The sequence below is a fragment of the Carlito syrichta genome, unplaced genomic scaffold (assembly GCF_000164805.1).
Source record: "Carlito syrichta isolate Samal-C Ts95f unplaced genomic scaffold, Tarsius_syrichta-2.0.1 Scaffold314276, whole genome shotgun sequence".
Classification (NCBI taxonomy): domain Eukaryota; kingdom Metazoa; phylum Chordata; class Mammalia; order Primates; family Tarsiidae; genus Carlito; species Carlito syrichta.
The window spans coordinates 91,749-108,459 of NW_007258372.1; the positions used below are offsets into that span (position 1 = coordinate 91,749).

The following is a 16,711-nucleotide window of genomic DNA, read 5'->3' on the forward strand; positions in this document are numbered from 1 at the left end:
CACTCACCTCAGCCTCCCAAAGGCGCGGGATGACAGGCTGAGCCACCGAGCCTGGCTTCCTTTCTTTTGAGCCATTGTAACACTACTCATTTTTTTTCTATTACCGTGTAGAGCTGCATAACGATTTTTGCAGGGGTCGGCAATGGAGTGCATTTATAATGGTGGTACTGTAAGATTATAATACCATGTTTTTACGGTTCCTTTTCTAGGTTTAGATATATTTAGATACACAAATACTTGCCATTGTGTTACATTTGCCTGCAATATTCAGTACAGTAACTTGCTGCCTAAGTTGTAGCCTAGGTGCAATAGGCTGTCCTCTATAGTCTAAATGTGCAGTGGTAATACCATCTAGGTTTGGTGGGCACACTCTAAGATGTCCTCACACTGACCGCATCGCTTAGTAAGGCATTTCTCAACATATTCCCATCATTAAGCAACACAGGACTGTGTACGTCCTCTTACCGGCATGCAGAGAGTGAGTTTCTGAGTTTTCCTAGGATCTAAATTAGTTGTCATCAGAGTTCGACTTGTTAATAGAATATGCCACGCTGCCTCAGAGAAACAAGAATTAATTCAACTTTTTTCTTAAGCGTTAACTCCGTGTATATGAGGAGGCAAGCCCAGGAGGACGGGAGGGGTAAATGCAGGAACAGAGATCATAGGACTCGTGGTGGGACGTCCAGGAAGTCCTCAGAGGAGGATCAGAGGAAACAGGTTCTGTTTAAGCAGAACAGTAAAGGTCACCCTTGCTTATTTTTGCTGCTTCAGGGAGAGGAGAGGCAGAACTAAATATATTCAAAGGTTTAAAACAGAAAGAAGTTGAGACTGTCTGGGATATCTGACTGCTGGACTTTCTCAGTTTCGCTGCATTCTAAACAGAGTCCATCTGTGTGAAATGTCCAGAACACACACTGAGAAAACAGTCAGAGGATGCAGAACCACAAAGACTCAGTGAAAAACAAACCAAATTTTAAAAAGCTGAAACCCTGCATATATAAATATTAACTATAAATAAATAATAAAATAGGGGACCTCTTGAGCCTTGTGCCATATGAAAATTCATCTAGCTGTCAGGCTTGGTGGCTCGGCCTGTCATCCCAGAACTTTGGGAGGCCCAGGCAAGTGAATGGCCTGAGCCCGTGGGCGTGAGACCAGCCTGGGCAACTTGGTGAGACCTCATCTCTACAATAAATCAAAAACATTAGCCGGGCATGGTAGCGCGCGCCTGTAGTTCCAGCTACTGGGGAGGCTGAGGCGGAAGGTTCGCCGGAGCCCAGCAGGTTGATGCTGGGGCTCCAGTCTGGGTGATGAGTGAGACTCCGATTCAAAAAAAAAAGAAAAAGAAAAGAGAAAATTCATTTAGCTTTCTTCTCCCCCAAATTGGTAAATATGTAAACTTTGATATAAATTAGAAGAAAGTGAATTTCTTTCTGTTTTAATTCCATTTTTTTGAACTGAAGAAGCTTTTTCTAATGTAACTAATAAAGTACTGATTTGTCCAATATCTATTTATCCAATATTTGAGATATTTGCATAATATTATATTCCTTTAAATGTGTGTGTGTGCGCCATACATTATTAAAGTGCCCGATGGCGAGGACAGGATGGCGAGAGAGCCATGATGGTGCCGGCTCATTCTCTCACCAGCAGGAAAGCAGCCACATGCAAAACACAAATTTCGGGAGAAGTAGCCAGCGTGGCCAAGAGTGACCATCATTCAGATCAGGTCTTGAGCTAAGGTGGCTCACACTATGCCCTTCAGTTTCCTGGGATGCCCGGTCCTTGAATGAGAGATGGGATGAGGGTTAAACCCAGGAAGAATGAATGTGATGGATCCCAACACAAGGAGGAACACAACCATAAACAGTTTAGAACACTGCACTTGAAGAAAGCAATTATTATTATTATTATTTCAATAGCTTTCGGGCATATACATAGTTTTTGGTGACCTGGTTGCATTGTATAATGGCAAAGAGGTCAGGGCTTTAAGTATACCCCCACCCCCACCTGTGCACATTGAACCTGATGGGTGATTTTTCACCCCATCCCACCCTTCCGTTTCTGAGTCTCCAGTGTTCGTTATACCTTTCTCTATGTCTTTCAGATCCTTGGTTTTGCTCCTACTTGCAAGTGAGAACATGTGGTGTGGGGTTTCCTGTTCCTGTGTTAGTTTACTTAGGATGACATTCTCCAATTCCATCCAAGTTGCTGCAAAAGACATTGTTTCATTTTTTTGAAGGCTGACTAGTATTCCATGATGTGTGTGTGTGTGTGTGTGTGTGTGTGTGTGTGTGTGTGTGTGTGTGTCACATTTTCATTATCCACTGATCAGTTGATGGGCATTTAGGTTGATTCCACATCTTTGCTACTGTGAACGGTGCTGCAATGAACATGTGGGTGCAGGTGTCTTTTTGTATAATGGCCTCTGTTCCTTTGGGTAGATACCTAGTAGTGGGATTGCTGAATCAAATGTTAGATCTACTTTTAGTTCTTTGAGAAATCTCCAGACCCATTTCCATAGAGGTTGCACTAATTTGCACTTCCCCCAACAGCAAGTGTGTCTTCTTTTCACCACATCCACAACAACATCTATTGTTTTTTTTGTTTTTTAAAATAACAGCCATTCTGACTGGTGTAAGGTGGCGTTTCGTTGTGGTTTTAATTTGCATTTCCCTGATGATGAGTGGTGCTGAGCGTTTTTTTCATCTGTTTGTTGGCAATTGTACTTCTTCTTTGGAGAGATGTCTATTCATGTCATTTGGCCATTTTTAAAAAAGGAGTTCTTTGTTTTTTTCTTGCTTATTTGTTTAAATTATTTACAGATCCTGGATATTAGTCCTTTGTCAGATATAGTTTGCAAATATCTTCTCCCATTGTATAGGTTGCCTATTTCCTCTGTTGACTATTTCTTTTACTGTGCAGAAGCTTTTTAGTTTAATTAAGTCCCGATAATTTGGTTTTGTTTTTGTTGCATTTGCTTTTGGGGTTTTAGCCATACATTTTTTTGTCAAGGTCAATATCCAAAAGAGTTTTTCCTAGATTTTCTTCTAGGATTTTTATGGTTTCAGGTCTTATGTTTAAGTCTTTAATCCATCTTGAGCTAATTATTGTATATGGTGGTGATATTTTTGAGCCTGAAGCTATCCAATTTTCCCCACATCACTTATTGAATAGAGTGTCCTTTCTCCAGTGTATGGTTTTGTCCACTTTGCAGAAGATCAATTGGTTGTAGGTTTTTGGGTTTATTTCTGGATTCTCTACTTTGTTCTATCGGTCCATGTGTCTGCTCTTGTACCAACACCATGCTGTTTTGTTTACTACAGCCTTGTGGTAAAATTGGAGTCAAGCAGTGGGATGCCTTCGGCTTTGTTCTTTCTGTTTTGGATTACTTTGGCTATTCTGGCTCTTTTTTGGTTCCATGTGAATTTTAGGATTGTTCTTCTTAATTCTGTGAAAAATGACATTGGTGGTTTAATAGGAGTGGCATTGAAACCATAGATTACTTTGGGTAGTATAGTCGTTTTATCAATGTCGATTCTTCCAATCCATGAGCATGGGATGTTTCTCCATTTGTTTGTGTCCTCTGCATTTTCTTTCATCAGCGTTTGGTAGTTCTCCTTGTAGACATCTTTCACCTCCTTGGTTCAATATATTCCTAGGTATTTTAGCTTTTTGGCTGCCATTGTGAATGGAGTTGAGTTCTGGATTTGACTTACAGGCTGGTCGCTACTGATGTATGTGTGTGTTGATTTTGTATCCTGAGATTTTACTGAATTCAGTAAGTCAGGTCTAGTAGTCTTCGGAGGAGTCTTTAGGATTCTCTAGATATAAGATCATGTCATTGGCATACAGAGACAGTTTGATTTCTGCTTTTCCAATTTGGATACCCTTTATTTCTTTCTCTTGCCTAATTGCTCTGGCTAGGTCTTCCTGTACTGTATTGAATAGGACAGTGAAAGTGGGCAACCTTGCCTGAGGCAGGCGATTTTTAAACTCCCAAGAAAAGCCTGGGTGAGGCAGAAAGGCACAGCGGGATTAGAAACCGTTTGTGATCTGGCCACCAATTCTTGATCAAAACCCTAAGTGTTCAAACCATAAGAAATATGATAGACAAGTGGGACCTCATCAAACTGACGAGCTTCTGCAAAGCCAAAGAAACCATCAAGAGAGCGGGGAGACAGACCACAGAATGGGAGAAAATATTTGCCAACTGTATATTTGACAAAGACCTAACATCTAGGATCTACAAGGAACTCAGACACACTGAAAGAAAAAACAAACAAACAAACAGCCCCATTAAAAAGTGAGCAGCCGGGCTTGGTGGCTCAGCCTGTAATCCTGCGCCTTTGGGAGGCTGAGGTGAGTGGATTGCCTGAGCCCGCGGGTTCGAGACCCGCCTGGGCAGCGAGACCTCATCTCTACAACAAATCAAAAAATCAGCCGGGCGTGGTAGCGCATGCCTGTAATTCCGGCTACTCGGAAGGCTGAGGCGGAAGGATCGCCGGAGCCCAGCAGGTCGAGGCTGCGGTGGCCGGGAGCGGCCACTGCACTCCCATTTGGGCGACAGAGTGAAACTCCAACTCAAAAAAAAAAAAAAAAAGTGAGCAAAAGACATGAATAGACACGTCTCAAAAGAAGAGATACGGGCAGCCAACAGACACATGAAAAAGTGTTCAGCCTCACTATTCATCAGAGACATGCAAATCAAAACCACATTGAGAGACCACCTAACTCCAGTAAGAATAGCCATTATTAATAGAACAAACAACAACAGATTCTGGCAAGGATGCGGAGAAAATGGAACACTTCTACACTGCCGGTGGGAATGCAAACTAGTCCAACCTCTTTGGAAGACAGTGTGGCAATTTCTGAAAGAACTAGAAATTGACCTTCCATATGACCCAGCAATGCCCCTATTAAGAATCTACCCCGAGGAACCCAAATCATTCTACAAACCTGCACACATGTTTGTTGTAGCTCTATTCACAATAGCAAAAACATGGAACCAACCATGCTGCCCATCGAAGCTGGATTGGATTAAAAAAATGTGGTACCTATACATGATGAAGTATTATGCAGCCATAAAGAAGGACCGACATATGGACTTCGCAGCAACTTGGATGGATTTATAGTCTGTCATGCTCAGTGATCTATCCCAGAAGCAAAGAACAGAGTACCATATGTTCTTACTCATCAGCGATCCTTGAACAATTATAATACTACTATAAGAAAGGGATTGACAGTAGTGGGAAACTGGCGGGGGAGGGTGGTGGGATTGGCAGTTGAGGGAAACTGCCAGGGTAGGGAGGGGCACACCTCATCAACAAGGGTACATAATGAACATTTGTGTACCTAACCCTGAATTGTACCCCACATCTTTAAAATAAAAAATTTTTCAAACAAACAAGCAAAAAAGAAACCATTTGTGGTGTGTTTTGAGTTGTCCTGGCTAGTTTTTCCTGGTGACTTGAATGCCACTTTGCAACTTCTTCTCCATGACCTTTGGTCTGTCATTGCTGGGGAATAGAGCTTTACCAGACACCTATCTCTGCCTATGAGCCAGTGAGGACCATCCTTAAATATTTCAACCTTGGAATCAGAACTTAGATTATTGTGCTAAAATTTAGTTATTAAGAGAATGAATAAGTAAAACTGGTACAGAAGACTACAAGATGAAATTTGATGGAAAGTTTTTTGAGAAAGTTCTGCTAGGGAAATGGAAACATAAGGCTGTTATTGACATAGTCAGGTTAGACCACTAAGTTCTCTGGTTTCAGGATCCATGTAGTGAAATAAAAAACTTTAAAACATGTTTTTATCTGGGCAGGATGGTTAACCCTGTAATCCCAGCACTTTGGAAGGCTGAAGGGGGAGGATTGCTTGGGGTCAGGAATTTGAGACTAGCTTGGGAAACATAGTGAGACCCCCCCCATCTCTATAAAATAATTTAAAAAATTTTCCAGGCATTGTGGTGCATGCATGTGGTTCCAACTTCTCAAGAGACTGAAGCAGGAGGATCACTTGAATCCAGGAGCTCGAGGCTACAGTGAGCCATGATCATGCTACTGTACTCCAGCCTGGGGAACAGAGTAAGACCCTGTCTCAAAAAATTTTTTAAAAAATTATTTGACAGTTGGTTTAATTATAAATCTCCTTTTTTTTTTTTTTCCAAAAAGGCTTAGTGTAATGGTAAAAGTGAGCTCTAGAGAGCATTCTTTGCTTATCATGCAATTTTAGAGATACAGAGGTCTTAGAAGTCAAATAATCCAACATTTTCATTTTGCAGTAGAAAGAAGGCTAAAAATGTGGAAGAGGCTTAGACAAAGTCGTATAATCCATTCATTTATTCTTAAGTAGCTTTATGGTCTTCAATGTGCCAGGCATGTGTATCAGATAGTGACATAGCCAGGACAAGAACCAAGACGTTCTCTGTCCTATCCCAGCGGTCTTACTACTGAGCCACGTGCTGGGTAGACCATGGAATTCCCAGAGCTTTCCAGTTATACCGTCTCCTTCAGAGGAAAATGGAGCCAGAAGTTCACTGACGCATAAATAATTAAGTAGTTGTAATCTACTTTCCTGGCTATTGGACAAGTTAAAGGAAACCTCTACCAGATTGCTGAGATCCAAATAGGAAGCTCCCCTGATGCTACCCAATTTGTTCTTTGGCAAAGACTAGATCCTGGGAAAAGGTAAGCTTTATTCCCCAGTCTGGAGAGCACTGGGCCCAGATTGACTCTGTGACTGATGGGCCAATCCCATGAGCTACCTGCGTTTCTGTCATCCCTGCCTTAAATCCAGGGTGAAACAAACCAGAGGCAGACAAGACATCACATCGGAGGCTGAGGACTATGCAGGACTGCAGAGATGTGTTCAGTGGGAGAGGCCCCAAACGGAAGGAGGTGGTCAGAAGAGGGCCAGGTGCCGTGAGCACACCTGGCTTCCCAGCTACTCGGGAGGCAGAGTATACCATGTCTATTCATGTCTTTTGCTCATTTTTTAATGGGGCTGTTTTGTTTTTTTCTTTCAGTATGTCTGAGTTCCTTGTAGATCCTAGATGTTAGGCCTTTGTCAGATATACAGTTGGCAAATATTTTCTCCCATTTTGTGGTCTGTCTCCCTGCTCTCTTTGATGGTTTCTTTTGCTTTGCAGAAGCTCATCAGTTTGATGAGGTCCCACTCTAGCCTGGGCCATACAGCGAGGCCACTTCTCAAATCAACAACAGCAGCAACTAAAGAAGCCAGAAGACCTAATCTGTAAAATTTTTGAGCCACAGTCAGGAGTTGGGATTTATTGCCAAGGAATAGCAAAATCAATTTACAGCTTTAAGAGATCTCTCCACAAAACCTCATGCAGTATGCAAGTTAAGATTTAGGATTGAATTACTATAATATATTAAGCAGTTATTATTGACTGCATATAGAAAAGACGGGATTCCATTAGTTGTTAAGACCAAGGTGAAAAAGCAAAAGTGTAGTCCAGTGACCAAATATTAGAGCAGCAGAGAGACAGATTTTGGCAGATCTCACAACCTCCTCTGACCCAACAAGATCCTTAGAGATCCAGCTTCGCATTTGCATAATAATATACACAAAGTTTTATCAATGGCCATGAGCATATGGAAAAAAAGTACAAGGGAAACAATAAAGTGCCAGGCATGGTGGCTCACATCTGTCATCCCAGCACTTTGGGAGGCCGAGGCAAGAGGATTGCCTGAGCCCCAGGGTTCGAGACTGGCCTGGGCAACTTGGCAAGACTGCGTCTCTTACAAGAAATTAAAAAAAAATTAACTGGGTGTGGTGGTGTGTCCCGGTAGTTCGAGCTACTCAGAAGGCTGAGACAGAAGGACTGCCTGAGCCCGGCAGGTTGGGGCTGTCATAGTTGTGATTGCGCCACGGCACTCCAGCCTGGGTGACAGAGTGAGATTCCGACTCAAAGCCAAACGAACCCAAACCAAACCAAAACAAAACAAAAAACCCACAAGGTTTTGACTTGAGTCTATGTATTATCAGACAAGCTTAACTGATGACAAGTGATCTATCTTCTGTCTACTGTAGTCAGCAGAGCTGCACTTAGAGGTGGGTGACAGGAGGACAGAAAAAAGAAGTCCACACCACGTCTTATGCTAAAACGTCCTTGCATGATTACATCCTAAGCCTTCACTTAAATTCCCTGGGATGGGAAATGCATATAGTTAATAACTCTTGATATTTCCTGTCTTATTAGAGTAGCCAGGGAACAGCTGGGTCTTCGGAGACCTAAATCTCTCATGATATTTGGGTATTACTTAACTGTTGCCTGAAATCTCAGGCAGACTTGACCTTCCTCAGAGCATTTTCTAGTAACATAGGAGGAGAGACTGGGAGAAAGGAAATGCATTACTCCTCAGTTGATTTCGTTTTTCTTTTTGATGGGATTACTGGTAGATGAGGAATAATTTGGATTTCAGTAGGTAATAAGACCATCAGGCTAGCTCTGTGACTTAACAGAGGCAAGGCAGGCAGGAGTTTAGTGCACCTAGATGGTTTTAAAATTGTTTAGACAATCATATCCAAAGAGTGCCCACCAATGAACTGGTGCCAGCTTGGAAGGGGGTATCTTATGATACAAGTATCAACAATAATTTCAATTGACTTGAGTTAGAACATTGGAGTCGGTACTATTATCCCTCCTCAGCTTGCTTTCAAGTTTTGCTTCCTTCTGGTCCATCCCCATCCTACATTCTTACCACAAAAATAGGGAGCTATTTTAGGACCCTAACTCTGTCACTTGCCTGCTTAAGTAGATTGGCCAGCACTTTAGGACTAGGACTCAACCTCTGGGTATGGTTTCACTCAACCTCTGGGTTTGGTCTCCCATCCTTGCCCTCTCTTTTATACTTTGGGGATCATGAACCCATTTGGGGATTTTGGACATGTGTCTTTCTCTGTCTGAGATGTCCTTTTCCCTCACTCTTTCCCTGTTTATTCCCAATCACCTCTCAAAATTCAGCTCCAATGATGCTTCACCAAAGTCCATCTCTGAACCCTTCTCTTTTTTTTGAGTTGGCATCTCCCTCTGTCGCCTCGACCTGGGCTCCGGCGATCCCTCTGCCTCAGCCTTCCAAGTAGTTGGAACTACAGGAGCGCGCTACCATGCCTGGTTAATTTTTTGATTTATTGTAGAGATGAGGTCTCGCCAAGTTGCCCAGGTGGGTCTCGAACCCATGGGCTCAGGCAATCCACTCACCTCAGCCTCCCAAAGCGTGGGATTACAGGCTGAGCCACCGAGCCCGGCTTCTGAACCCTTCTTCACTAGTAGGGTTAGGGTTAGCATTAAGAGGGTTAAGAGTTCTTCATAGTCACATAACTTCTAATCAGAATATTTATTAAATTTATTGATCTCTTTGGCCTCATTAAGCCTGACGTAATATGTGGAACCTAGATAAAAACTTTAAAATACTTAGTGAATATAGAAAGAAGAATATAAACAAAATTCAAATATTTAAGCCTTCTGAGACAGCCACGGTTGAAATATTGGCAGTAGCTTGCGCTTACAAGTAAACAAACAATACAAAATAAATGAAACCATAAAACATCATCCTTAACCAAGTATGATACAGCCATATAATGAAGTACTCAGCAGACATAAAAATGTGATTATAAAATAATATTTAGCCAGGCACAGTGCTTCACGTCTGTAATCCCAACACTCTGTGAGGCCAAGGTGAGAGGATTGCCTAAGCCCAGGAGTTTTAGGTCAGTCTGTGCAATTTGGTAAGACCTCATCTCTAAAATCAATAAAAAAAATTAGCTGAGTGTGGTGGTGTGTGCCTGGAAGTTCCAGCTACTTGGGAGGCTGAGGCACAAGGATCACTTGAGCCTGGCAGGTTGAGTCTGTGGTAGCCATGATGGTGCCACTGCACTCCAGCCTGGGCGATAGAATGAGACCCCGGCTCAAAAAAAAAAAAAAGAAGAGTATTTAATGTCCACATGGAGACATTTGCTACTTGTGGTTCGATAAAAGAGCATGAGATAGTATCTATAGAATATACCATTTCTGTAAAAGAGAAGGTAGGTATAAATGGAAATTAAAATTTCAGGATACTACATGTCAAATGTTCACAATGATTGTTTGGGGAGAGTAGAAGTGGTATGGTGTTTTTTGGGGGTATTTCGCTCGTTCATATTTTCTCACATAAATATTTGGTCTATAATACGGATGGGAAAATGTTTTAGGAAGTAGAATGGATTCCCCAGAAGTTTGCCATGAGGAAGGTCTTTGGGGCACTCGCCTGCTGCCAATGCCCTTGTGCGTGAATCGATGGAGAGTCTGCACAAGGATTTTCTTGGGGTCACCTTCTGGAATTTCACGACACAAACACATTCTCTGCTCCATGTTTCTCTCAGAGTAAACCCCTCTTCTGCCCTTGGGGTGTGGCTCCCCTCCCCACACTCGAGATGGCTGCTTGGGCTCTGGAATCCATCACTCACTCCCCTGGTTGGGAACTTTGTTAAGTAGTGTGGGGGACAGAGCACACTTTCTGACATTCACCCTAGATGAGAAAAACACGATATGAGACGGCCAGCAGAGTAGGTCAGGACTCCAGGGTGGCTCGTCTCAAACCCGATGACCTTAGAGGTTTCCTTGCCCTACCTGCAAGGGAGGCCCTCCTGCTCCCCCCCAAAAACCTGGAAGTTTTGTTTTGGAGGGTAAGCCCCTTGTAGTACAGGCTTCCCCCGCTAGGTAACTGTTCCAGGGACCCGTTGGCATCCGTGGGCCAGCTAGCGTTGTTGTGAGAGGCTGTCTTTGGCTTCAGGGAATTTTTTTGAGATATTTCAATGCGTTTACCCCTTTCATGATGGGTGATTGACGAGCTCACCTGCCCACACCGCGCTGAGTGTTCAGCAGTTTTTGACCAAAAACAGCAGAAGCCCACTGATCCACCTTCCCTATTCACTCCATCTCTCCTTGAGCGACTTTTTTTCTTTTGTTTCCTTGTCTGAAAAAAGTCCTCAAAGGGAAACGTTTTGCCGATGTGGAAGAGGTGAAACAAAAAACGGCAGAAGCACTAAAAGGCATCAAAACTGACGAGGTCAAGAATGGTTTTGAGCAGCAGAAAAAGCGTCTCAACAGGTGTATCGCATCAAACTGAGAGTACTTTGAAGGCGAATGAAGTTTAAACATGGAAGAAGAAATGCACAATTTTTATAAATAGATTCCATTTGGGGGGTTTTCCCTCATACACATACACCTTGAAATGTTTCTTCCTTCGCTTCTGGCTCAGGGGGACTTGTAGGGTGGGCCCTGTTACCTGCTGCACATGAGAAGGGATGGCAGTGTGAGGGAGCCAGCGTCCTCGGGCTGAGCTACCTGCCGGCAGGTGAGAGGATGGGATGGATTGTCCGTATTTTGTGGAAAGTGATTCCTCTCCAGTTTCTAACACACTGCTAGGATTTTAGGAAAAAGAGAATGAATGAAATCAAAGGAGAGTATGAAGAAGAAAGTTAGCAAGAGAGGACTTGAGTCTAGATAATATTCAAAAAGAGAAGAGTCATGGCCAGGCATGGGGGCTCACTTTGGGAGGCGGAGCCCAAAGCACTGTCTGAACCCAGGAATTCGAGACCCGCCTGGGCAACTTGGTGAGACCTCGTCTCTACAATAAATCAAAAAATTAGCCGGGTGTGGTGGCACGCACCTGTACTTCCAGCTACTTGGAAGGCTGAGATGGAAGGATTGCCTGAGCCCAGCAGATCGAGGCTGTGGTTCACAGCACTCCAACCTGGGCACAGAATGAGACTGTTACTCAATAAACAAGCAAACGAACAAAATAATTTTTAGAAAGAGAAGGGAGCTACTTCTAAAAGGGAACTAAGATTTCCCAGGAGTGCGGTCGCCTATTCTGTCTCCACTTTCTGCCTCAAATCCACGCCCCAGTCATCATGGACTCTCCCTGACTCTTCCGTGCCACCTTTCACATTCTGGTTATGCCCTTCTGGAACATTCTCAGTTCCTCCCTTGACTTCTAGCGACGTCAGTCTCCTCCTGTCTGAGGCTCACGATATCTCCTCTGATGCTGAAAACAGAGTCAGTTCCCAGCCTGGCCTCCAAGCCAGTGTCTGTGCTGTGGATGCTGTCACAGTGCATCCATGTTGCCCACAAGACAGAAAGAGCTGACTGAGGTTCTCAGCGTCGGTGCCGAATAAATGGTTCACCTTTGTGAACCAGGCAGGTTCAAGTGAAGTTTAAACATGGAAGAATAAACGCACAATTTTTATAAATAGATTCCATTTGGGGGTTCTCCCCTTATACACGTACACCTTGAAATATTTCTTCCTTTGCTTGGTTCACCTTTGCAAAGGAAGAAACATTTCAAGGTGTACGTGTATAAGGGGAGAACCCAGTTGCCCAGGCAGGTCTCGAACCCCTGGATTCAGACAGTCCTTTGGCCTCTGCCTCCTGTACTCTTGGTGCCTCTAACAGTGCCAAGGACAAGTGGAGCTCAATATATTTTTTAAAAGAACACATTGAACAAGAAACGTTGGACTGAGCACCATCTGGACTTGGATTTGAAGAGGGATCAGGGACCTTCAGACAAACAACCTTTTAAAAAGAATTGTTCCCAAACCGAACAATACCAGATTCTTTGTCTTCCTTCCACATATTTCATTTACTCACAGAGTTGATACCTCTCTCTGTTTCCACGGCCTGTATAAGCCACAGTACGTGCCCTGGAGGAGGCCACGGGGGAAAGGCTGCGTTATGAAAATAAACTTCCCACCTTTCTATTTTCTCTGTGACTGACAGAGCTGAGTTATCCTTGGAACATGGAGCCTTTTAAAATGTATTTCAGGACGATCTCAGTGCCATTAAGCTGGGAAAAAAGCAAATTTTCTCTATCCATATTTCCCTCCAATTCCCACGGGCCTACTAGGGCCGAATCACAGACTAAAAATAGGCTGGACTAATTTAGGCTCAGTTAGGCAAGCTATTTCTCCTGTTGTACATGGTGGGGTTTTTTTCCCCCCCTCCTTTTCAAACATCTAACTATTCCATTAATGCTATGAAAGCATCTATGTGGCATGAACGAGACTGACGAGACTGCCGGACACACTGAGTCACTTCCTTGAAAGCAGTTCTCAGAATCCAATTCTCTCTGAGCATCTTTTATTTCTCTCTCCAATGGCATTTCATCACATCCAATGGCATTTCATCACAAATTAAGTTACCATATGATCACCATGCATTCTTGATCATCTCTACCTGATGACTGACCATACATTCGACTATGCAAACCACCACGTCCTCAACATCTAAATATTGTGGTTCTACTCGAAGAAAACGAAATAGGTTTGTACATGTTTATTTCTTTAGTTTCTAGATTTCACAGGACACTTTATAGTGAGTATTTACATTCTTGGGGTTCTACTTTCATTATAAATACATATGTATAAACGTATGTTTGGATGATGTCTATGTATGTTTTATTCGTGTCAAGAGAGTTCCTCATTTTCTTCCTTGGACACGGTGGTCATGATTCTTTCATGCTTTCTTCATGCTTAGTTCTCTTACTCATTATATTTTCCAAGTTATTCCTTTAAAGTTCCTTCAAGTTCTCCAAGATATATCTGCCATCTTTAGCTCTTCATGTGGCTTTTAAGACTTTTTAAGAGTTTGTAATGAATTCACAGTGTGGGACAACTGGAAAGAGCAGTGGCCAAGGCAGTAGGTTTCTATCGCTTTAAGAACTCTTAACAAAGTATTGCGTGACTATATCTCCTTTCAGCAACTTCTAAGCTCCACCTCACTTCATCACCCCTGGTCCCAACGGGTGTCAGGTTCTGGCACACTATCTTTTGCTAAATGGACAAAGATGGAAGTAGTTAAATCAGTAAGACCCAAAGCACAGTCTTGATAGGGCAAATAATCCTCATATACTGACTAAGTGCCAGCACTAAGCATTCAAGGGTCAGAAAGATAGAAAAAGTCCCTGCTCCAGCGAATCTCATAATCCCATCGCAGGAGGCAGCCAATTAACAGGTTAACTTTCCTGAAGTCAAGTGGTGATAAGTGCCATCAAGAATACCGGGAAAGCAGGACCAAGAGTGACGCCCTGAACCTCTCTGGCAAGGGTACATTATTTACCTTAGATCTTCGGAGAAGTTGACTCTGATGAGGTACCAAAAAGCAGAGACACCACGAAGGCCAGGATCAGCTGTGCTGGCAGCCGCAGGGGGCACCTCTCCAGATGGAGAAGCGCAAACATGAGGACCCGAGGCTGGGGCACGGCAAGGGAAGACACAGAGGTGCAGAACCAGCACCTTTGCGAGCTCCTGCAGGGCCCACATCGGCGAATATCCCCAAGTCGGCCTAGTCACACAGCCAAGCTCAGAATCCAGGGTGAGAAGCCCCACTCTTTAGGGGAGAAACCACAAAGTCACTTGGCAAAGGACACAGAAAGAAAAATGGGGGAAACATGAGTACTCTTAGGAAAATCTTTACCCGCATTCTGGATTATTCACTTAGAAGAAAAACCAAAAGTAGGAATTAGTGACTAATGACTTTTTTATTTTCTTTACACAATGCAGCAAATAGCTTGTTTTATTTTTTAATATTGAATTCCCTTTATGTTCCCAGGATAAAGTCCATTTGTTCATGGTGTGCATGATTTTTTGATGTTCAAGGAGTGCGTGGTAATGAGTAAAATTGGCCTGTGATTTTCTTTTCTTATATTTTCTGGTTTGCTTTAAAAGGAAGGCTCTGCTAGTCTCATAAAGGTAACTGGAAAGTATAACCTTTTACTATTCTGTGGCTAAGTGGATGTAACATTGGATTCATTGCTTTTTGAAATATTAAGTAGAATTTGCCAGTAAACTCATTTGATATTATTTTCTTTATTGAGATAGTTTTAAATATTGATTCAATCTTTTAATCAGGAGCTAAGAAGCAGTCCTATTTCATCTTGTGTTAGTTTTGATAAGACATATTTTACTAGAACTTTTTCCATTTTCTCGAGTGTGTAACCTTGTTTATAATAACTTTCCATTATTTCTTGATGTCTGCAAGATGTACAGTGACGTACCATTTTGCAATTCTGGAATTGCTTTATTTTATATTTTTTATTCTTTTCTTGATACATCTTGCAATAAACTTATCAATTTAAATACATATCATAGGGCAACCCTCTTTCGGGTCCCTTGCCGCTTGAGAGCTTTTCTGTCTTCTTAATAAACTTCTGCTTTCTCAAAAATAGATAAATAAATAAATATCATATATTGTCTACACTACACTACTATTTCCATTATACTGGTGGTGTTAACCAATGCACTAATTACAGAAAGTAATTAGAGTCACAGGAACTTGTAAAAAACAGGAAAGCTATCTTTAGTTGGAAACAACATGATGGTATTCCAAGAAAACCTTGGGGAATCAATAAAATTAACGGAAACAAAAACATTTTATAAGGCCACAGGTTATAAAATCAACATATAGAAATCAATAGTCTTAATGTAAACCAAATAATTATTTAGGTAACATAATGGAAAATAAAACTATACACAGGATGATTAAAAATTAAAAACTTAGACATTTTCTTAAATATGCAAAATCTATATGAAGAATACTTTAAAACAATTCTAAAAGACACAAAAATAGATGTGAGCACATAAAAAGACATTTCTTGCATTGGGATATGATAGCTTAACATCATGAATATGTCAGTTTTTATTATACTAATGAATAAATCTTAAGTGATCCCAATAAAAATACCAAGAAACGTTTTTTTCCTCTGATGTAAGAAAAGTTGATACCAAAGTTTATACGGAAAAGTAAACACACAAGAATAGCTAGAAAAATACAGAAGAGAAACCCAAGAGAAGGGACTAGTCTTACAATATATTAAAATATAAATCCTCTACAATTAAAACAAAATGGAATTCACATATGAATAAACAAACATATTGATGAAACAGAACAGCCTGGAAACAGACCCAAGAACACACGGACATCCAAAATGTGATAAAGATGGTGTATAAAAACACTGGGACAGAGGTGAAGTTTTTAATAAAAGCTGCTGGGGTAAGTGCATAGCCATTGGGAACAAGATGAAATTGAATCCATAACTCACACCATACACAAGAATAAACTCCAAAATGAATCAGATGTGTAGATATAAAAATGAAGCCACGCAAACGCTTGGAAGTGTATCTTCTTTCATGCCTTGGCTGTAGAGAACGGCAATCTAACAATGATTCCAAATTTAGATGATGTTTTAAAAAGTCGTACATTGCGTTCATGTCTTATAAAGTGAAATCACCGGTTTGTTGAATTCTTGTTTTCCTGGGTATAATGCATCATTTTCCACAGGCTTCTTTCCAGATTTTCTCCCTGTCTTTGGTCTTCAGCAGCTAAACTATGGTGTGCTACTTCTATATGGCAAGTTAAGTTTCTGGAAGACTCGGATCTGCCATATGGAATGACTATTCACTCAGGAAAAATATCAAACACCAAAATACACAAAGGCACTTGAGAAAAAGTGGAAGCGAAGCATTTCTCGAGGGAGTCAAAACTTGGAAGAGGCCCACGTAAGCCACACATAAGCCTGAATTGGGTTCTGGATCAAAAAACAATATTGCCCCAAAAAGAATATTATTGAAACAATTTGAAAAACCTGGCGAAGATCTGGAGATGAGATAGCAGAATTGTATCATGCTAAAAATCTTCTGGTTT

At 41.8% G+C, this 16,711-nt stretch overlaps 1 protein-coding gene across 1 annotated transcript in view; it reads right to left on the reverse strand.

The window, feature by feature from the left end:
* LOC103273837 (histone-binding protein RBBP4-like) overlaps positions 1-14,331 on the reverse strand; it is a 90,858-nt gene extending 76,527 nt beyond the window's left edge. Inside the window, 3 exon segments of the mRNA XM_021719152.1 lie at positions 10,640-10,796; positions 11,298-11,433; positions 14,129-14,331. Coding sequence (XP_021574827.1) covers positions 10,640-10,796; positions 11,298-11,433; positions 14,129-14,331 — 496 coding nt within the window.
* Positions 14,332-16,711: the final 2,380 nt, after the last annotated feature.